This window comes from Acinonyx jubatus, chromosome A1 (genome assembly GCF_027475565.1).
Source record: "Acinonyx jubatus isolate Ajub_Pintada_27869175 chromosome A1, VMU_Ajub_asm_v1.0, whole genome shotgun sequence".
In the NCBI taxonomy this organism is placed as follows: domain Eukaryota; kingdom Metazoa; phylum Chordata; class Mammalia; order Carnivora; family Felidae; genus Acinonyx; species Acinonyx jubatus.
The window spans coordinates 195,240,500-195,262,674 of NC_069380.1; the positions used below are offsets into that span (position 1 = coordinate 195,240,500).

The following is a 22,175-nucleotide window of genomic DNA, read 5'->3' on the forward strand; positions in this document are numbered from 1 at the left end:
ATTGGAGATGTGCTGTGTCACAGACATAAACAAAATACTTGAAGAACCAGGGCAGAGATGCGGAACCAATTCAGATCTCTGACAGAAAGGAGTCTCCCCCCAAACCCTCACCCCGACAGTTTTTTCTTCCTGGAACCCGAAGTTCCCCCTCTGCTCTTGGCGACATTCTCAGCCCCACTTTGTGCTCCTGGCTCCTGATGAATATCCCTGCTGGGGTCGTCTTCCTTGATTCTCAAAGCGACTGGCAGCTTGCCAAGCCCCTTGGGAAGCAGAAGTGGAGCGCTTTAGCTTTCTCTTGAAGCCGCTGCTGTTTCTACGCCGCTTCAAAGGGGAACCAGAGCAACTGAAGTGTAACAAAACCAGTTACCATGAGGAGAAAGATAAATCTCTCCATCCAGAGCTCTGCCACAAAATGTGGCTAGATCTCCTACTGGAGGGAGGACTACCATCCAGCCAGGGAACTGCCACGGTCACACTAGACTGTATATTACCTGTTTATTTCAGTTGTAGTTATCTGTTGCCATATAACATCTACCCCAAAACTTAATGGCTGAAAAAACAATGTACTATTCCCAGATTTCACAATTCTGCGCATCAGGAATCTGGGCTTGGCTAACGTCACTTGATGGTGTTTAGCTGGAGACTGGACAAGCCTGAAGGGTCCAAGACAATTTATCATACACATTGATGGCACTTTGGTGGGGTCATCTGGAAAGCTGGGCTCAGCTGGGCCCCTGTCCCTGTCCATGTGGTCCCAGCTCTCTATATGTGATCTCATGTTCATACATGTTCGATTTCTTACATGACAGATCATGGCCTTGAGAAACCAAGAGCCCTCTTAAAAATTAGTCTCAAGACTGGCATACAACACTTCTAATGTATTCTCGGTCAGGGCAGTCACAAGGCAGTCACAAGGGAAGGAGCAGACTCCCCACCTCTGGATGGGAAGCATGTCAAAGAATTTGTGGCCATCTTTAATCCAACACAACTACAACCTCTTACAAAAGCTGAGGTGTAATTAATCCCCCTTTACCCATAAGAAACAGAGACCCGAAGACATCACGTGATTTGTTAAATGTTGGAAAGAATATCCATGAAAGAATTGACGCTGGAACTGATTGTCTTGCTAAAGACAAAATGCCCCTTGTAACTAATAAATTTATTGATTCTGCAGAGCTCTTTATCCCCCTAGTCCTAAGTCCTGAAGACCATTGGCTTGTGCTTTATAAATTCGGAGTTGGGGGTGGGGGGTGAGGGGACTGTGATGAAAGGTTTGTTTTCCTGATTCCATCTCAATATTTGGGTCTTAGCAGCCAGATGCGACTTCATGTGTTCTCTCCTGCAGTTGGCATTTCTTTCTTTAGTTAATCTTGACTAGAGATCTGGTCTCGCAGACCATCTAGGATGTCACTTTCAATTATTTCAGGTAGGAAATCCAGCAGGGCCTGGATTAAGTCCATAAGAAGATACTACACAAGATCTACTTCATTGCTTGCAACCAATAGGGTCTCACTGCTTCTGTTCACCGTTAGGGACCAACTCATTCACCACGTTATTACTAGGAGAGATGTTGAACCAGGTGACCTCCACTTTATTTGTTAAATAATTTGGAGCCCCTGGTTCCAGAATGTATTTGAATCTATTTGAATTCATATGTATAATATATATATTCCCTTTGATCTTGTACTTATATGTAAGTAAAGATAGTAACTACTATTTATGAAGCATTGTGTACCCAAAACTTTCTGTATTGAACACTATCTCATCATTTCTCACCGTGAGTCAGTGAGGTGGACATAATGATACCCACACTTCAGATGAGTAAACTGGATCCTGGAGAAGTCACATAACTAATCCTGAGACCACAGAGCTGATAACTGGTTAAGGCAGGAAGACGAGATGCTCAGATAAAGACATAAAGTTGACTGCTAAAGTCTCCTCTAAGTCTGAGAATCTAAGATTCCATGTTATTCTCCTTGCTCCTCTGCTTTCCCTGTGGTGGGATGGCAGGAAGTGAGGAGGAAGAATTTTCCTTAATTGTAGGACGGGTGGGGTAGAGATTAGCATGGAGCTTAAAATACATGACTGACTTCTAAGAGTTGTCAAAGTAAATTGTGTCCCCAGAGACATTTAAAAGCAATTTAATCACACTTTTCCACATGGCTGCATTTGGGGAAGCTGGTGGCTGGTCTACCAAAGGGGATTTTAATGGAGTTTCATGAACAGTAGTTTGAAATGTTTTGCATAGACATTTCTTTGCAAATACCCATGCCACATGTTAGTTAATCCTGGCCACCTGGAACCTCACTTGTCACCTGAACATTCATTTAACCACTTTGTATAAGTTTTTTAGTGAAAGAAGAATGGGCCTTGTCCAGTGGAAGTCTAGGGAACAGACCTTGCAGATAAATCCGTGCCTGAGATGAGACCAAACCGCATTCCCTCATGAACCCTGTTCACCTGGCAGGGGAACCAACGATCCTTTTTCTTGAATTTGTTGTAATTCAGCTTCTTTAGTAGAGCATGCAGCAGCGTTGATTGCAATGGACATTTTCCAGTTCAAAGAACTTTTGGACGTTTTCCAGTTCAAAAAACTTTTGCTAGACTCATCCTAGCATAACATTCAAAAAGGTTCTCAGGAGTTCCCAAACCACCAGCATCAGTTATCAGTTATTATCAGTTATCAGTTATCAGTTATTGCCACCCAGGAACAATAACAGAAACGTGAATTCTTGGGCGCCATAACCAGATCTTCCAGGAACCTGTATTTCAGCAACCCCTCCAGGTGACTCCCTTGTATGCTACAGTTTGAGAACCACTGCCCCTGAGCTGGCCTTTTTAGACAGATTTTGTTCTATCTTCTTACAGATACTCTGTCCCAGTTAACTTGTACTCTCTTTATGTTTGTATGCCTATGTGGATGCATGGATACAGGTTTATGGATTTATTTTATATAGATAATCTCTGTCTCCTGGCCTTTGTCCATACTATTTATAGTACACGGATTGCACTTTCTTCTCCACCATCCTTACTCAGTCTCTGATGTCCAACTTAAAAGACACTTGCTGGAGAAAACCTTCCCATCCCTCTACTAAATATGACCTTTACATCCCCAAAACTTGGTCCCACAATGTAAAGTAGAATTTATTTTATTATTGATTCAACCTATTCTGTGAGCATCCACTCTATCTAGCATTGTACGAGACATTGGGGATACAGTGGTAAAAAGGGAAACATCGCTGGAACTTACAAATCAGGTAAGGTAGGCTTTTCTCATCCCCTGTCCTAGATCGTAGCTCTTTGAGGGGGCACACGTGTCCTATAGTGCTGGGAGTCCCCCAGGCTGTATTAAGTTATGGTGAGCAGGGTGGAAGGCAATGTAATTGTCTTTTCTGGTCCATACAGAATGCACTGGAGTATTGTGCTCTCTTTGTGACATCCATAGTTAAGACATAATGGCACACTATGGCATATGCAGAGGACATGAAGCCTTGGCTGTTGGTGTATATCACCTCCTCTAAACCAGGGTCTCTCAACTCCACCACTATGGATGTTGTAGTTAGATGATTCTTTATTGGGCAGTGGGGGGGTTGTGTTGTCCATTTTAAGACATTCAGCGTCTCTGACCTCTACCCACTGAATGCCCAAAGCATGACCATTCCCAGTTGTGACAACAACAGATGTCTCCAGCCACTGCCAAATATCCCTTGGTGAGTGAGATCAACCTGGGTTGAATACAACTGGGAATATTTTTCCTGCACAAAGTAGGATTTCAGAAGAAGGGGAAAGCTCTTTTCACTTGTCTGTAGGACCATGATGCAGAGAACGAATTAGAGAGAGAAATTTTTAATTGATCGAGAGGGTAAAACTGGAAGTTACAGGGAATCAATTTTGGAATAAACTTCCCTAACTTTAGAGTAGCCTGAAGTTTAGAGAGTAGTTCAGTGGTTTTTGGTGAATTCCCAGTCCCTGGTGCATTCAGGATGGCCTGGATACACTTCATTTTTTTAAGAGAGGATTTAGGGATTTCAGGATTCTGCAAGTTCTGAGATCCAGTGTTTTGACTGTTTCCAAAGTGGCTTTTAAAGAATTAGAATAATTCCTTGGGGGCTTAGGGAAGGTGGCAGAGTGAAGTGATAGTGGTGAAGTTGACATCCTGTCCCTTGAATCAAATGGCCTGAGCTAGATCCCAGGTCAGCTCTTACCTTGAACAAATCCTGACACTTCTGTGTGTTTTTGTCCTCGTCTATGAAATGGGTGCCTTTATAGTTCCTGTCCCATGAATAGTTGTGGGGACTAAATGAGATAATACTGGTAGAGCCCTTGGTAAGTAGATGAATAGAACCTACTAACTCAGCTGGTGCACTTTGATCTCCAAAGAACTTGCAAATTTAGCTACTTCTGCCTGGTGGTATTTATATGTGTGTTTGGGGGGCAGTTCACAATAGGATACATATTTTTGTGATTTTGCAGAGTAATATAATCCAAATATAGGAATTAAACAGTAACCATGACAGGTGACAATCAACTTATCAGATTCCTGTCTAGTCCCTGATCTGTAGACAGAGGTTAGAATTTTTAAGGAAGCTCCATTAGTCAAATAACACTCAAACTCAGTTTTTTAAAGCTTATTTATTGATTTTGAGAGAGAGAGAACAGCAGGGGAGAGGCAGAGAAAGAAAAAGAGAGAGAGAGAGAGAGAGAGAGAGAGAGAGAGAGAGAGAGAATCCCAGGCAAGTTCCGTGCAGTGCAGAGTCCAACTTGGGGCTCGAACCTGCGAACTGTGAGATCGTGACCTGAGCCGAAATCAAGACTCAGATGCTGAACTGACTGAGCCACCCAGGTGCCCCCAAACTCAATTTTTATTTTAATCATTGTATTCAGGGATGTTTGTTTTCACCTACCTAATTTAGACTCTTGAATGCAGACTTCGAAAGGATTTTTATTTTTCTTGATTCGTTGCTAGAAAGCAAAGATTAGAAAGTTATTGGGAAAGATAGAAGGATATGTGGTGGCTTATTCAGGGAAGCTGCCTCAACAGGGCCAAAGCTTTGGTAACAATCTTGAACCCATCAGTCAAGTGGGTGCTGTCATCTGAGCTCCAAATACAAATCTCATGTTTTTTACACCACATGCTACTTAAAAAATCAAAGTATGTCTATGGTAAGGTAGCGTCAGGCTAAAAATGATGTAGAGGGAAAGATTCAAGTCAAACACATACCTAGACACAATGTTCGTTCTTATTCATCCTGATCTATCACTTGCAACTTGGCCAGTGCAATGTAAGTAAAATTAAAAAATTTTTTTTCCTTTTACTCATCACTGATTTTTAAAGTAGGAGATAAAGGATTTTTTCTCAGGCTTACCCAACCACCCTACATCACGCAAGAGTCAATTTCTACAACAGTCTGTGCGTCTTTCACATAGATGTATCCCACCTGAGCCCCTATGGAATGAGCTGTCCAAGCAACTTTCTTTCAGGAATTCACTGGCCAGGGCACTGACTATATAGATCAAATGTGTAAAAGATTGGTAAAATGTGCACGACATTCACAGTATCCCTCTTGAAGTTGAACTTCAAAAGGAAATCTGTCACCACTATTGACTCTTCTGTGGCAGGAGCTTCTAGTAACCTGGGGTAAGGCAAATTAAAGTGAGGACATTGGGCAGCAGACCATGGACATGGACACTGGACAGCAGATCATTTCATTTTTAAAAAATTAAATCTAATCAGGGCATGTGCATGGCTCAGTTGGTTAAGTATCCAACTCTTGACTTCGGCTCAGGTCATGATCTCGTGGTTCATGAGTTCGAGCCCCACATCAGGTGCTGCACTAACATTGGGGAACCTGCTTGTGATTTTCTGTCTCCTCTCCTTCTGCCCCTCCCCCACCCATACTCCGCTGCCCCCAAGATAAACTTAAAAAACTAAAATTAAATCTAATTAACTACTTTTAGTGAAGTATAATTGACATACAATATTATATAGCTTTCAGATGTACAACATAGTGATATGACACTTACATAGATTATGAAATGATCACCACAGTAAACCTAGTTACCACTGGTCACCATGTATGGTTATTAAAATACTACTGACCATATTCCCTCAGCTGTACTTAACATCACCATGACTTATTTATTTTATAATTGGAAGTTGGTACCCCTTAATCTTCTATACCTATTTTGCCCATCCTCCCACCCACATCAAACATGAGGAGATCTTCTTATGCACAGGATATTCATCATACCATGGGAATCAGACAATCATCTTGGCCAAGCAAGACTTAGAAAGAGAGACTTCCACTAAAGTGTTCTGGGCACCAATATAACTATATATTATGAAGTCCTCTTCTGTAAATTCTACTGTCTGCCCCACATGACCCTCTGAATATCTGTGTCCACATATGGAAGCTTAAAGACTCTTCTCAGGTGAGATATCCTGCTTCCTCAAACTTACCTTTTGGCCCACAGGGTATTTAATTTTGGCTTGTCTTTTTGAATTTTGGGATTTCTGTGACACTGGAGATCCAACCGAAATTCGTGAAATGTTGCCTTTATTCAACATCTATTCCAAACCTCAAGAATCATAAATTATACAACAAAGATAGGGTAATATCTGTTCTACACTTAGCCCTCGATTGCCTTCTTTGATATGGTAGATGAAGGGATGTTATAACTTTGAGCTATGATATGGAAGTGTATTGAATGAAACAAGACATTCTTACTTAAAGTATCTATGGAGGACATGTCTAACATTCGAAACCATTTTTACTGATGCAGGAAACTTTGGTGGCAAGAGACTAACTTTAGCCAACTTTATTAGTTTGTTAGAGCTGTCATAACAAGTACCATAAACTGGGTTCTTAGAACAAGAAATGTATCGTCTCATGGTTCTAGAGGCTAGAAGTCTGAAACCAAGATGTCAACAGGGCCACGCTACCTCTGAAACCTAGAGGGGAAGGATTTTTCCTTGGCCCTTCTTAGCTTCAGACCATTCCAATCTGCTGTCTCTGAGCATATCTGAATCTGTCCAAATTTCCCTTTTTATAAGGACATTAGCCATATTGGATCAGGGCCCACACTAATGGCCTCATTTTAATCTTACGACCTCTATGAAGATTCGATTTCCAAATAAGGTCCTATCCCAAGGTGCTGAGGGTTAGGACTTCAACATACTTTTTTACAAAAGGAAGAGGGGACAAACTCAATCCATAACACTAGCTTAAGCAAAGGAAAAAAAAAAAGGAGTTTATTGGAAAGATACGTGGTAGCTTATCTAATCAAAGGAGGAGCTAAAGAAAGAGGACCGAAAGGCAAGATCATGGCTGCCCAACAATCCAAGGAGTAAGAGTTACTCCCAGCCCCACCAGGAGGCTGCTGTAGTATAGAGAGACTTTCGCTGACTTCCCCATCTCTGCATTACTGCATGTGGCATTCAGAGTCCCAGGAAAAAGTCTGACTGGGTCACTCCCTGGCCAGAAAAGTCGGGAGCACCATCATTTGCTCTCCCAACAACATGAAATTGACAGAGAAGAGGTAATTCCCAATGGCTTTGGGATGTTATTATCAAAAGAAAGGAGGAAGGATGCTAAATGGATAAAACCAAATGTCTAATCTAGACCCTCCAGTGCATGAAGAAAGGAGCAGAATTTGTAAAAAAAAAAAAAAAAAAAAAAGTAGGGGCGCCTGGGTGGCTCAGTCAGTTAAGCATCTGACTCTTGATCTCAGTTCAGGTCATGATCTCACAGTTTGTGAGTTTGAGCCCCACGTCAGGCTCCCTGCTGACGGTGCAGAACCTGCTTGGGATTCTCTCTTTCTCCCTCTCTCTCTCTCTGCCCCTCCTCCGTTCATGCTCTCTCTCTCTCTCTCTCTCTCTCTCTCAAAATAAATAAATACATTTTAAAAGTGTTTTAAAAAATATTTTCATATACCCCAAATTCATGATTAATTCTATGTTAATAAATCTGTATGATTGTTAATACTGCCATTCAGAAAAACCTGTCATTCTGATAATGATTGGCCTTTCTCATAAGTCAAGATCATGGGGGGAATTCTAACCAATCATGATTCTTTCCACTGCTGAGCTATCTTTAGCCAGATTTTGTCACCGTGTTAGTTTTATAGATAGAGAAAATGAGTTCCCAGGGGAGCCTTTCTCCCATTCTTTGGTCTGTCGTTTCTTGCACTCTGGTGCAGGTCAGGACACCCACTGTGTTACTGGCCACAGGAAGCTTGCTGGCACAGTGTGGTCAGCTGCTCCCTGACGCCTTGGAGGGAGAGGTGTAATTCTGCCCTCTCAGTTCCTGAGGCCCCCACGTCTCATGTTCCAACACAGGACAAGCTCTCCTTATGCCACCCTCTTTCCCACCACCTCTTCAAAGAATATAGCCATTGTTACATTAGTTAGGCTTTGAATTAAGAAGAGAAAAGAAGAGGTGGGAAAAATTAAAGCAAATTGCATAAAATGAGGGGTATAAGGGGGTGTCTCATCATCAAATGGTGTCAAATCTTAAAGAACAGACCTAGCCCCCAGGCTTTCTGTTTGCGCTTATTCTGTGATTCTTCCAAAGACAAATAGCCGATAGACCTACTGGGGTATTGTGCCTCTTGTCAAATTCCCACAGTTGCCTGGGTGTGGAAGTGGTGATTTCCAAGACTGGAATAGCATGCAAGAAGCAGTCTGGGAGTTAGAGCCCAGATCACTGAGTAGAGTAGGTTGCATCTCTGTCTGGAGGAAAGAAGGAGGCTAGCACATTGGCAGAACATGGACTCAAAAAGCCAGGAGCAGTGAGTTCCATGAGGAAGAGCAGACCCTGGTAAATAGGGGCGACCTGGTGTCCACCAGTAGGCAGGAAATGATGGAGTAGGGAAAATTCGAACTTTTACCTTCTGGGCATCAGAGAAACACTTAAATGGGCTGGTCCAGAGGTAATGCACGTCAGTTGTGTTTCCAACTCCTTGACCAGACCACTCACTTGGCCCCATCCAACCACAAGGAGGCCAGGAAGCTCATGTGCCCAGAAGGGCTGGACGTTTTTAGCAAACAGCAGTTTTGACTTCCATTTGTCATATGGAAGGAGGCAAACAGTCAACAGACTGTGATGCAGGAGATGCTTGGAATTTGCATTTTAAATGGGCCTCCTCAGGTGCGTCTGATGTAGGGGAGGAGTGGAATCTCTGGAACACTGACTTAGAATTTCACTGCAAGATAGCCAGGTAATTCAGAGTATGGGGACAAATCTGAGATACAGTTCTTAGAGCTCAGATGTAGGGCCAAGCCTGGGAGACATCACCTTATTATCGAAGAGGCTGCAGTTGCCTTGGGCACTACAGTCCAGAGGGCTGGACAGAATCTTCTGAAATGCCCAGGCACGAAGGTAAGTTTTGGAAGCACGCCTGAGACAGAGCAGACCGTCAGGTGAGGGAGTGTCAGGCTTTTCATATACGGGGAGAGGAAGAGGGATGTGGGGCCAACTCCAGACAGTGACTCTCAGATGTGATCTGAAGTTTACATTTTTGTTAGCAGAAACTCATGGGGCGATACCACATTTCATTGTGTAATTGCCTTTTTCGTTCCTCTGTTCTTTTCTCATTGCATCTTCCCTTTCTCTCCTACCCACTTCCTCTTTTTTCCCATTATTTTCTCTTTTCTTTCTTATTTTATGCTCTACTTGCCCCTCTAATTTCCCACTTTCCCGATGTTTCGTCTTCTTATCCCCCTTCTCTCTGCTCCTTCTCTCCTCTTCTTTCTCTTCAATTATTCTTCCCTCTTTTTCCCTCTCGTTCTTCCTTTCCCGTGGCACCCACACCTTCTATTCTCTCTCCAGGTATTATGCCATCTGCTGCCAGCCTCTGGTCTATAGGAACAAGATGACCCCTCTGCGCATCGCGTTAATGCTGGGAGGCTGCTGGGTCATCCCCACGTTTATCTCTTTTCTCCCTATAATGCAAGGCTGGAATAATATTGGCATAATTGATCTGGTGAGTACCTATGCAGAGAGTGCCTGCTGTTTTAATCTCTGATTTACTTTATTTGCCTGAGATTCTAAATAAATAAACAATATCAGGTTGGGTGGATATTCTAAGAAAGATTATTTTTTTTATATATGTACATGTTTATTGATTTGGGGGAGGGAGAGAGAGGGAGAGCACACGCACGCACGCATGCATTGGGGAGGGGCAGAGAGAGAGAGAATCTCAAGCAGGCTCTGCACTGTCCGCATAGAACCTGATGCCAGGCTCAGTCACACAAATCATGAGATCGTGACCTGAGCCGAAACCAAGAGTCGGACGCTCAACTGACTGAGCCACCCAGGCGCCCCAGAAAGATTCTGATAGTGATCTAAGTGACAACAGCAACAACAAAAAAAGGCAAGCTAACATTTTCGAATATTTGTTGGATGCCAGAAAATATGCTCAGACTTTAACATAGAATCCTAATGACATCCTTCCGTCATCTCATCCAGATGAGAAATATCAGGCTCAAAAAGGTAAAGTAACATGCCTGGTCAAATAGCACAACAGGTACTCAAAGCTTGGTGTTCAGACCAGAGAGCCTGAGACATGTGATGTGCCCCAAGAGGCCTTCGTCCCATTTCATGGCTGCCAGTGACCAGCAGACAACATGTCATGTGGGCAGAGGCTTCCAGAGAATGAAGAGAAGCCTGGGCCAGGAGTCAAGAGAACTGGACCCTGAGTCCAGCTCTGTCCCTGACCTTGAAGGACTGCAGTGAGAAGGTGCATTGGTCTTCAGTGGGGGAGTGTCTCCCAGAGAGTAGGAGAGCAGAGTGTGGCACACGAGTCAGGCATTTGCCAGCCCCTGTCCGGATGATCTTCCAGAGATTTCCAGCTCTGACCCTGTATGCTCTTAGTGCCAAACTCGCAATGAGGATCAAAAGTTATGGTGCGTGTTCACTAGCAGCGATATATGTTCCCTAAGGAAGTTGTCAGGCGGTCACTCTAACATTTGGTCCAGGACTGTGTTGAGGTAGGAAGGGGACTGGAGAGGAAAGATCGAGAGCAAGCTCCAGCCCCACAAGACCAGTTAGAGTAGAAGCTGCTTGTTCTTCTCTCCACCACGTCCCTAGCCCCTAATCTTGCCTTGTTCTTTGTCCAGGAAAGGATATCCAAGCCAAGGCTGGGCCAGGATTTGCATGTGGTATGTCGGAACAAGAGTTCCTTGGGCTTCTGAAAGAAATGCTGGGGACAAAGGAGTGGAGAAGTAAAAGGGGATTCATACAAGGGAGACTGTATGGATATTTTCTTGAATCCTATCTTTCTTCTCTCAAACTTTCAGCCTTGCCAATCTCAAGGGAAATGAAATTCAAGTTTCCAATAACCAGTAGAGTAGCAACAACGGCCAACAAATGTTGAGTGCTTACTGTTTGCCGAGCCCCATGTTCACTTAATTGTTATTACTGTGAACCTCTTGCAAGCCTCACAACAGTGCTATTAAGTCGATCCTATGATTGTCCTCAGGAAACTGAGCATCAGAGAGGTGCAGTTATTAGCTAACGTCAGATTGGCAGGGAGTAGTGGTGACTCTAGCTAAGTTCAAGCTTCCTGCACTCCAGGGTCTGTGCTCTTGATCTCTGTGGTAAACTTCCTCCCTAATGGAGAAGACCTTTGGAAGCATAAACTTTTGTGAATCAGAGCTTTTAAAAAAGGGTGCCGCACTCTTACCTTCGGATATAGAATTTCTAAGGGAAAGAATCTAGAGAACCACTGTTCATTTCAAGAGTGAGAGGGGGGCATCCCCCATTTACCTCCCGCAGCTGGGGAATAGGGGCACCTGCTTGCTATGAACATGCCTCGTATTCGCTCCATGGTGCCGTGATTGCATTTCATATCTTTCCACTCATCTGCACATTGAATTGGCCTAGGGAGATGCTAACACAACCCGCATGTTCATAGTACAGGTACAGTTGATTCTCATCATTCACAGTAATTAGGTTCTATAAAGTTGCCACAAACACTAAATTAGCAAATACTGAATATCTTTGCCCCTAGGAGGAATACAGAGTTAGGTTCCTGCAAGTTCTGGTCCGAATATTTTCATCAACCAATCAATACATAATATATGCTGCCTGTAAGAGAGGCCCATGAAATGTAAGGTGACAGTAAGGTTGATGTAAAATAACGGAAAACTATAATATGCAAATACTAATCAAAAGAAAGGTGGTGTAGCTGTGATGAAATAAATCTAAGGCACGTCATCTTACCTGAGATAAAGGGATTTCATTATAAGAAAAATGTCAATTCAATAGGGAGTTCTACTATAACCTTAGAATATACCATGAGACAAGACACTAAATGTGCACACAGATAAAATTGCATATGTGTGTATTATATATAATTGTTATCCATATGTTCGTGTGTATATTCACACTGTATGCAGGCTGACCTCAGGCAGGAAGTGTCATTGGATTATACAGCTCTTTTCAGCCAAAGGCTCTTCCTAGACAAGGCTGATAACTCAGAGCTGTCAGCAGACAGAGTTTATAGTAGGGAGAAAAGCCTTTGAACCTTTTAAAGAGATCCAGTCTGTCATTGTATCTAATACAAGTGAAGTTTATTCCAGGAATGTAACACAATCGCTGTAATTCACCATATTAATACAAGAGAGAAGGAAAGCCCACGTGATCATCTCTTTATTGCCAGAAATTCATTGACAAAATTCAGTATCTGTTCATGATTTAAAAAAATTGTCATCAAACTGAAAATAGAAGAGAGCATCCATAAAAAACTTCTAGCAAGTATCATACTTAATAGTAAAAAATTGAAACTCCCTTCCTAAAACTGGGAGGGTAAAATGGCGTCCACTATTACCTGTTCTATTGAAAATTACACTGGAGGTCTTATCAAGGTCAATAATGCAAGAAAAGTGGTGTTAAGATTGGAAAGGAAGAAATGAAATTTTTATTATTTGCAGGTCACATGGGTACTTATGGAGAAAATTCGTAAGAATCTAGAAATGAAATATTAATAACGAATTTAACAAAGTTGCTAGATACATAGCCATACAAAAAAAGTCTTCACTGAATTCTACGTACTAGCAACAAACCAGTAAGATTAAGGACTTTAACGTGATACCATTTGCAATAGAATAACAGATACTTAGGAATAAATCTGACAAAAGGCATGCAAGACATTTACACACAAACATTGTAAAATATTACTGAAATAAATTTCAAAAGATGTAAGTAATGGAAAGACTTACCATGTTTGTGAATTGGAAAGCTGACCATGGGAAAGAAGTCCATTTCCCTCAATCATTCTACACTGACTCCAGTCAAAATCCTCATAGATTTGTATGGAGATTGATAAGCTAATTCTAAATTTTATATGAGAAATGCTGAGATGTAAGGACAGCCCTGAGGAAGATGAGCCTGAGTTCAAAGCCCTTTTCGACCAGATATATTGTGTGCAGGCAGAAGGGAAAGGGAGAGGCTAGCTCTGCTATCGGCTGGGTAAAGGGAATGAAGGATGATTTTGTCTCCATCTTATTTCTACTCTTTCCTGGAGCCTTCAGCCCCTGGTGCTCAGACAATGCCTCTGCGCCCTGGGATGCAATCATGTTTCTCTTCTACCATTGTGATTCTAGGTGCTATAGGCTAATAAGAAAAAGAGAATTTTGCTGATAAACCTTCTCTTTTTCCCTCCTCCTTTTCCTCTTGTATTTTCCTCTTCCTTCTCTGCCCTTCTCTGTTCCCCTCCTTTTCTCTCTCCCTTCCAATTTCTCGTTTTCTCTTCTTTTCCATCTTTTTTTCTTTTCTTAAAATTTTCCTCTTTCCCCTCCTGCTTCTTTCCCTTCACTTTTTTTCTTCCCTTTTCTCCCTTCTTCCCTCATTATTCTCTCTCTCCAACTCTCAGATAGAAAAAAGGAAGTTCAACCAGAACTCTAACTCTACGTATTGTATCTTCATGGTCAACAAGCCCTATGCCATCACCTGCTCTGTGGTGGCCTTCTACATCCCGTTTCTCCTCATGGTGCTGGCCTATTATCGCATCTATGTCACAGCGAAGGAACATGCCCACCAGATCCAGATGTTACAACGGGCAGGGGCCCCCTCAGAGGGCAGGCCCCAGCCGGCCGACCAGCACAGCACTCATCGCATGAGGACAGAGACCAAAGCTGCCAAGACCCTGTGCATCATCATGGGTTGTTTCTGCCTCTGCTGGGCTCCATTCTTTGTCACCAATATTGTGGATCCATTCATAGACTACACTGTTCCCGGGCAGGTGTGGACCGCTTTCCTCTGGCTCGGCTACATCAATTCTGGGTTGAACCCCTTTCTCTACGCCTTCTTGAATAAGTCTTTTAGACGTGCCTTCCTCATCATCCTCTGCTGTGATGATGAGCGCTACCGAAGACCCTCCATTCTGGGCCAGGCTGTGCCCTGTTCAACCACAACCATTAATGGATCCACACATGTGCTAAGGTGAGTGTCAGGGGCTCGATAGATTTTGTTGGCTTGCGTGACTCGGAAGGGCTACCTCTCCAGTTTTTTGTTTCCAGAAGGATTATTCTTGAAAACCTGGGCAATGTTTATAAGGATTAAAGAAAATTCTACCATCTGGTCATGAAGTAGAATAGTGGGTAAGGACTCAGGCTCTGGGAGAGACTGGCCTGTATTCAGATTCACTCTCCACTGTTCTCTGACCTTGGGCAAGTCATTTAAACATTGTGAAATTTCGTTTCATTAAAAAAAAAAAATGAGATCATATTCACAATATCTACATCACAGGGTTTTTATGAAGATCAAATTAGCTGATGTGTGTGGAGCACATAGTATAGAGCCTGATACCTAGTGAGCAGTTAGTAAATATTATCTACTGTTATTTATTAGGTAGTATTTTACAGCCATGGTTAGAAGCATGGGATTTAAAGTAAAACAGACTTTATTTTGACTCAATGCCACTACTAATCATTTGTATAATCTCCCTTGGTTTTATTTTACTCCACTATAAAAAACATAGTAATAATAATAATATCCACTTCATAGGGCCATTGTGACAATTAGAAATAATGTATCCATATGGGGACTGACACATAGTAAGCACTCATATTACTAACAATATTATTAATGTCAGTAGGAGCAGTAGTAGTAACATATTGCTTGATATCCTAAGATGGCCACAAAATAACGTGATGAACAAAATAAATAGAAGGATAAATATGCAACAGTAACACCATGTGATAACTGATGTAATGGAGGTGGAGATAGTCTAGAAGGGGGGTTTGAGGAGGAAAGAAGCTGATTTGGCTTAAGAAAATCAGGAAAAGCTTCAGAGGACAGCATTTTTTAAGAATTGGAGATTTGGAGGAGAAATCAAGCAAGTCATTCTAGCAGATAGAACAGCATGAGGAAGGAAATGGCATGTGAAAGAGCATGAGAAGGTCAAGTGGTTTACCCAAGGTCGCGTAGGTTGATGGAGATGGGGGTCACTGTGGAGTTGAATGTTCAGTGACTAGTCATGATGCTTCTAAACCCTGAAAATTTTCTGGCTCCCCCGGGCTAGAGTTTTTCTCAGCCATGAAAAACCATATGTAAAAGTACATTCATCCTATGGCAAAGACGAATTGTCAACGGCATTTGTTTTCCTTTGCCCCAAGATGCATAGGAATTTCTAAAAAAGCAGCTCCTGCTTTGACACAAGCATTTAATTTTTTCTGATGACAGTATTCAGCTGTCCTGGCAACCCAAAACTGAGGAACTTTCATTTGCATGTGTAAGAAAGGAAGAAGGCAAAATAGGGATTGCAAGTGAAATATAAGCACTTCGCCTCTAAGACTGCTCAGAAGCCTGAATTCAATTTCCTGCTACGAGTGTGGTCTGACTTGTAGTGAAAGCCTAGCATGGTGATGCCAGCTGCTCCAAGAGCCTCAAAGGCTGCGCCTGTAGGCTCACCTTCTTCCCTGATTATTATGCCTTGAGCGAGTGTCATGGGAAGAATCCAACCATGTAGTAAAGTGTGCATATAGGAACTTCTGTGGGGGGGTGCCTAAAAGCTATTTAAGTCAGCAGCTGCCTCAGTACAGGCACCCAACGACTTACACTTGTATGTTCTAGCAGTGCATTTGTGGAGTCAGTTGTTTATGATGGCGGGGGGTGGGGGGGGGGCTTTTCCAGGACAGCCCAAGAAACCCACCTGACTGATAACGGTGTTTCGTCCCTGCCGCATTTGGAAACCTGCCGTGTGGTTGTAAAACAGAGATGACAGTTGAGAGGTGGCTGGTGGATGTGCTCTCCATACTTTATTTTTTGTGATTTCTTAATGAGGTAATGAAAACTGCAGGAAATTGGTCTGAGATACTCCTCTGTGTGGGTGAGGAATCTTCTAAGAGCGGGGAAGCCTATGCAGAGACGACTGTTGGAGCCCATTGCAGGGCTCCCCAGCTTGCTTTGAGCCCCCAGCTTGCTAAGGACAGGAATATTGCCTGTTTTGTTCACTGGTCCGTACCAAATACCCAATATGCTGCCCGACATACACTAGGAACTTAAACTCTTGATGAATAAATTCATACATCGTGCAGTGAATTCTCTAGATCGATTGTATCAATACGCCTTAGGAAAAATTTATGTTTTTCTCAAAAATCCTATAAGCAGGACACCAACAAATTCCGATGGACTCAAGAAGTATAAAACCTAAATAATCAAAAGTACAATCGGCTTTTGTCCTGGTTTTATCTTTCACCTCAAAGACAATTGAAACGAATCCAATGATTTTTTAAATGCATTTGCAAACCTGCATAAAACATACAAATTCATAGATTCCTCTCCCTTTTTTATTTTATTTTATCTTACTTTACTTTTTTATTTTATTCTTTTTCATCATGATAAGTGCACTCCCTACTCTCTATCCCCTATCCACATCCCCACCCGCCACCCTCCCCTCTGGTAACCATCAGCTTGTTCTCCATAGTTAACAGTCCGTTTCTTGGTTTGTCTCTCTCTCTTTGTTTTTCCCTTTGCTCATTTGCCCTGTTTCTTAAAGTCCACATAGAAGGGAGATCTTAGGGTATTTGTCTTTCTCTGACTGATTTCGCGTAGCATTGTACTCTCTGGTTCCAGCTGTGTCATTGCAAATGGCAAGATTTCATTCTTTTTTATGGCTGAATAATATTCCAGTATACATACCCACTTCTTCTTTATCCCTTCATCTATTGATGGATACTTGGACTGCTTCCATAGTTTGGCTATTGTAAATAATGTTTCAGTAAATACAAGGGTGCATGGATCCCTTTGAATTAGTGTTTTTGTATTTTGGGGGTAAATACCCCGTAGTGCAATTACTGGATCATCAGGGAGGGGGGAGTTCTGTTTTTAATTTTTTGAGCAACCTCCATACTATTTTCCAAAGTGGCCGCACCAGTTTGCATTCCCACCAACAGTGCACCCAAGGGTTCCTTTTTCTTCACATCCTCACCAACACTTGCTGTCTCTTGTGTTTTTTTTTTTTTTTTATTTTAGCCATTCTGACAGGTGTGATAGCTCATTGTAGTTTTGATCTGCATTTCCCTGATTGTAAGTGATGATGAACATCGTTTCATGTGTCTGTTGGTCATGTGAAAGTCTTCTTTGCAGAGATGTCTGTTCGTGTCTTCTGCCAATTTTTTAATTGGATCGTTTGTCTTTTGGGTGTTGCGTTGTATCAGTGCTTTATGGATTTTGTATACTCACCCTTTCTTGGATAAGTCAGTTGCCAATATCTTCTCCTATTCAATAGGTTGCCTTTTAGGTTTTTTGGTGGTTTCTTTCACTGGGCAGTAACTTTTTATTTTGATTTAGTCCCAATAGTGTATTTTTGCTTTTATTTCCCTTGCCTCAGGAGACATATATGGAAAAATGTTGCTATGGCCAGTGTCAGAGAAAATTACTGCCTGTGCTCTCTTCAAGGATTTTTATGGTTTCAAGTGTCACGTTTAGGTCTTTTAATTTTTTTTTTTTTAACATTTATTTATTTCTGAGACAGAGAGAGAGACAGAGCATGAACGGGGGAGGGGCAGAGAGAGAGGGAGACACAGAATCGGAAACAGGCTCCAGGCTCTGAGCCATCAGCCCAGAGCCCGACGCGACGCGGGGCTCGAACTCCCGGACCGCGAGATCGTGACCTGGCTGAAGTCGGACGCTTAACCGACTGCGCCACCCAGGCGCCCCATAGGTCTTTACTCCATTTTGGGTTTATCTTCAACAAAGGAGGAATGAATATACAGTGGGGAAAAGACCGTCTCTTCAACAAATGGTGTCGGGAAAATTGAACAGCCACATGCAAAAGTATGAAACTGTAGCACTTTCTTATCACTTGTATTTTACATAAATGGGGTCGTTTTATATGTACTTTTTTGCACCTTGCTTTCTATCCCTTAAGAATGTATTTTAGAGATCCTTGCATCTCAGAACATTTAGATCTAAATCATTCTTTTTAACTGTTCCATAGGCTTCTGTACTAAAAATACACACTAAAATTGATTTATTTCCCATTATTGGATATGTCGGTGTTTCCATTCTTTTGCTGTATCTAACTGTACTGTTTTTAATGCCCTTGAACACATTTCTTTGTGCATATGTATTCCTTTTAGATAGCTACCCAAAATAAAGTTGCTCTATTGATGTATATGTGCATTTACAAATGTTAGGTTTACTTTAAGGTTGACCTTCTAGAACGCCGTAGAGATCTGTAGTCTCATCAGCAGCGTACGAGAGTAGCCTCTACTCCTTCCCTTCACCAACACTGTACATTACTCGTCTTTTCCTGCTTTGCTGATTACAGAGATGTTCTTTCACTGAATTTGCATTTTCCAGGTGGTTTGATAGGTTGAACCTCTTCTAAGTTAATTGCTGACTAATTTCAAAGTTGTTGACAAATATTTGTCCTTATGTGAACTGCATTTTCACATACATCGTGCTTTGTGTGACAACTTTGTTGTATTTTTCTTTTGAATTTCTGAGTGTTCTTTATTATCATCTAAATGTTAATCCTTGTTACATAATTTTCAAACTTTCCCTTCTCTTCCGCTTGCTTTTGAACTTGGGTTGACTTTTGTCATATAAAAGTTCCAAAGTTCAAAAGCGCTATTTATTTGGCCTCTTGCAGTTAACCTGTCTCCCTTCTTGAAATATTTTTGACATTCATTTTCCCGGACAGTATACTTCCCTGGTTTGCCTCCTGACTCACCAGCAACTCTTTCTTAGTATCTTTTATAGGTTCTTCCTTCTCTATCTGGCCTCTAAATGTTAGAGTTCTTCAGGGCTCGGTTCTTCATTGTCTTCTCAAATGACATTCTCGCTTTAAATGTGATTTGAGCATCCATAGCTTTAAATACCATTTTTGTGCCATTAATCTCTTTTTAATTAGTAGCTCTAGATCAGAGCTGTCCTCTGAGCTCCAGACCACAAAATCCAATTTACTTCCTTGACAGCCTCACATAGATGCCTCTCGGGAATCTCACATTTAATGTCCCTTAAACAGAACTCTCCTATATACCTGCCCACCTGCCCACCCCAGACTTCCTGAGTCTCCTCTATCTCCAAAAGTACCACTGTCACCTACCATGTTACTAAACCTGGACACTTTCTGTGGCTCTCAAGGAGAACTAACATATAAGCGACAGATGGGAAGCTTTAAGAAAGAAAATATGGAGTTCGATCTAAAATAAATGCAAAATTGGGGCGCCTGGGTGGCTCAGGAGGTTGAGCGTCCGACTTCGGCTCAGGTCGTGATCTCGCGGTCCGTGAGTTCGAGCCCCGCGTCGGTCTCTGTGCTGACAGCTCCGAGCCTGGAGCCTGCTTCAGATTCTGTGTCTCCCTCTCTCTCTGACCCTCCCCCCATTCATGCTGTGTCTCTCTCTGTCTCAAAAATAAATAAATATTAAAATTTTTTTTTAAATAAATGCAAAATCTAATCATAGTGACAAAATGTAAACCACAGAAATGTAGATGATGCCTGAACCTCCTGCTGCATGTTTAAAATTTGGAATTTCAGGGGTGCCTGGCTGGCTCAGTCTAAAGAGCACATGACTCTTGATCTTAGGGTCATTGAGTTTCGAGTCCCATGTTGAGTAGGAGATTAGTTAAAAATAAAATAAAATAAAAATTGGAATTTGATAAGTGCAACTCCATTTCCTCATGCAAAGCATCCATTGACAAATTCATGTCATTCTGTGTTATTAAAATGATTATGATGCCGAGCATAACTCAAAAAAAAGTGCCAGTTACTGAATTTAAGAACTTTGAATGCATTACTGCATTTAATTTTTTACAACAACCAAGTAGGCTGCTATTGTAATTATCGTGATTTTAACAATGAGAAAATCCAAAGTTTAAAGAGAGTATCTAACTGGCCCAAGATCACACAAAGTCTTCTTGATTGTCTTCAGGCTAATGAAATATTAAAACACTCAAAATTGAAAATTATCTTGCCTTTCCTGAGAATCTATAAGGTATAGAGGAGTTAGTCTGCGACCTAAGAATCACACTGGGGAGAGCCAGGTCATGACAACACTCTGAAACTGTGGGGCCTTTTTCTCTTAAAGTCTTTTTGAGAAAATGGAATTCTGCTTTTCCAGGTTGAATTAAAAAGAGGCCAGTCTGCCTCAGTGGTTTGGAATAGTAGGTCTAGCCACGTAGTCCTTTGACTTGTATTACATTTTGTTATTGAACAAACACATGGGCAACCAAAGAAATAAAACAAGCTTTTGCAAGACAGTCTTAGTGGACTTTGCCCACTCAAATTGAATGAAATAATGTACCATGTAGCAGAGATGTCTGCCGTTGTGTTTGGTGTTCTGTGAGATAAGCATCTTCTTTGGAATATCCAGCTCATGATCAAAATAGAAGTGAAAATGCCATTGATTGGCTCCTGAAGTAGTTTGTCTAGACATGTAGGTTACATAGCCTTTTAAAAATAGTTTCCAAACATGAATTATTGTCATATATATGTTTCTTGGGGCAGTTTTAACTTGTATGCCCACATATATTAGAAAGAGGCATAGGGGCACCTGGGTGGCTCAGTCCGTTAAACATTTGACTCTTGATTTCGGCTCAGGTCATGATCTCACAGTTCATGGGATCAAGCCCTGTGTTGGGCTCTGCACTGACAGTGTGGAGCCTGCCTGGGATTCTCTATCTCCCTCTCTCTTCCCCTTCCCCCCGCCTCTCAAATAAATAAATAAACTTTAAAAAAAAAAAAAAAAGAAGGAGGAGGAGGAGGCATAATGCCAGTGTATGGGCAATGGATTCTAAGAGGTTCGTCATTTGTATGCACTGATTCTTAGTGGATTTGGGGCCAGCTTCTCTCTCCTTGTCACTTCTTTAACTTGGCTCTATAGTTGTTCTCCCCATCCACCAGTCTGCCTTAGTCTTATACAAGAGTCACTTTGCCCACTCTACGAAACTCCCATCAGACATAATGGCAGAGAAGGAAGAAATCACCCAGTGAGAAGACATTGACTCCATTCCTACTCAAGTCAGGGACAAGACAGGTTGCCTCATCACCTGTGCTGTTCAACATTGCATACAAAATCCAAATGACAGAAAGGAGAAATAAGAAGTATAAAACTTAGAAGAAAGAGCAAAGCTGTGACTATTTATAAACAATATGGTTATTTAGCGGGAAAATCCCACAGTAAACTGAAAATGAAGACATTTCACAAGGATGTCCAGATACTGTATAACTAACTCAACATTCAGCGATTCCTACATACTAGAAATCACCAGTTAGAATGTGGATCAGTAAAAATACCACCATCCACAGGAGCAGTCACTAAAGTTACTTAAAAAAAAAAGTGCAAAATAAAAATGTAAGATCTTTATCGAAGGGAACTTAAATACTTTCCTAAAGGAGAAGTCAAAGATACTGTGAAGGGTTCACTGCGGAGAGCAGAAGAAAAAAAAAAAACAAACAAACCCAGATTTGTCTTTTGAAACTACAGGAAACTCGTCAGAAGCCTAGGTTTGCAGACTCTGAAAGGTGATTTATTAGGTTCTGAGTAGGTTATTAGGTTTGATTCACAGTAACTGCGCGCGGGGCATCGACTTGCCATGCACTGTGTAGGGGGTTGGTAGAGAAAGAAAAATGAGACTCGGTATCTCACAGAGCTCACAGCCTCACTGAAGAAAGAGACACATGAGCAAATAATCACAGCACAGTGGACATCACCGGGATCGTGC

At 41.8% G+C, this 22,175-nt stretch overlaps 1 protein-coding gene across 8 annotated transcripts in view; it reads left to right on the plus strand.

The window, feature by feature from the left end:
* The window catches only part of HTR4 (5-hydroxytryptamine receptor 4), a 174,750-nt gene that overhangs the window by 106,395 nt on the left and 46,180 nt on the right, over window positions 1-22,175 (plus strand). For 4 of the 8 annotated variants that reach the window (XM_053200620.1, XM_053200621.1, XM_027076729.2 and 1 more), the window contains exons 5-7: window positions 9,831-9,984; window positions 11,120-11,161; window positions 13,876-14,444. In XM_053200620.1, coding sequence (XP_053056595.1) covers window positions 9,831-9,984; window positions 11,120-11,161; window positions 13,876-14,444 — 765 coding nt within the window. Of the gene's footprint in view, window positions 1-9,830; window positions 9,985-11,119; window positions 11,162-13,875; window positions 17,934-18,168; window positions 19,569-22,175 lie in introns of those variants that run through there. The other 4 variants (XM_053200622.1, XM_053200624.1, XR_008289327.1 and 1 more) reach the window with 3 other exon arrangements.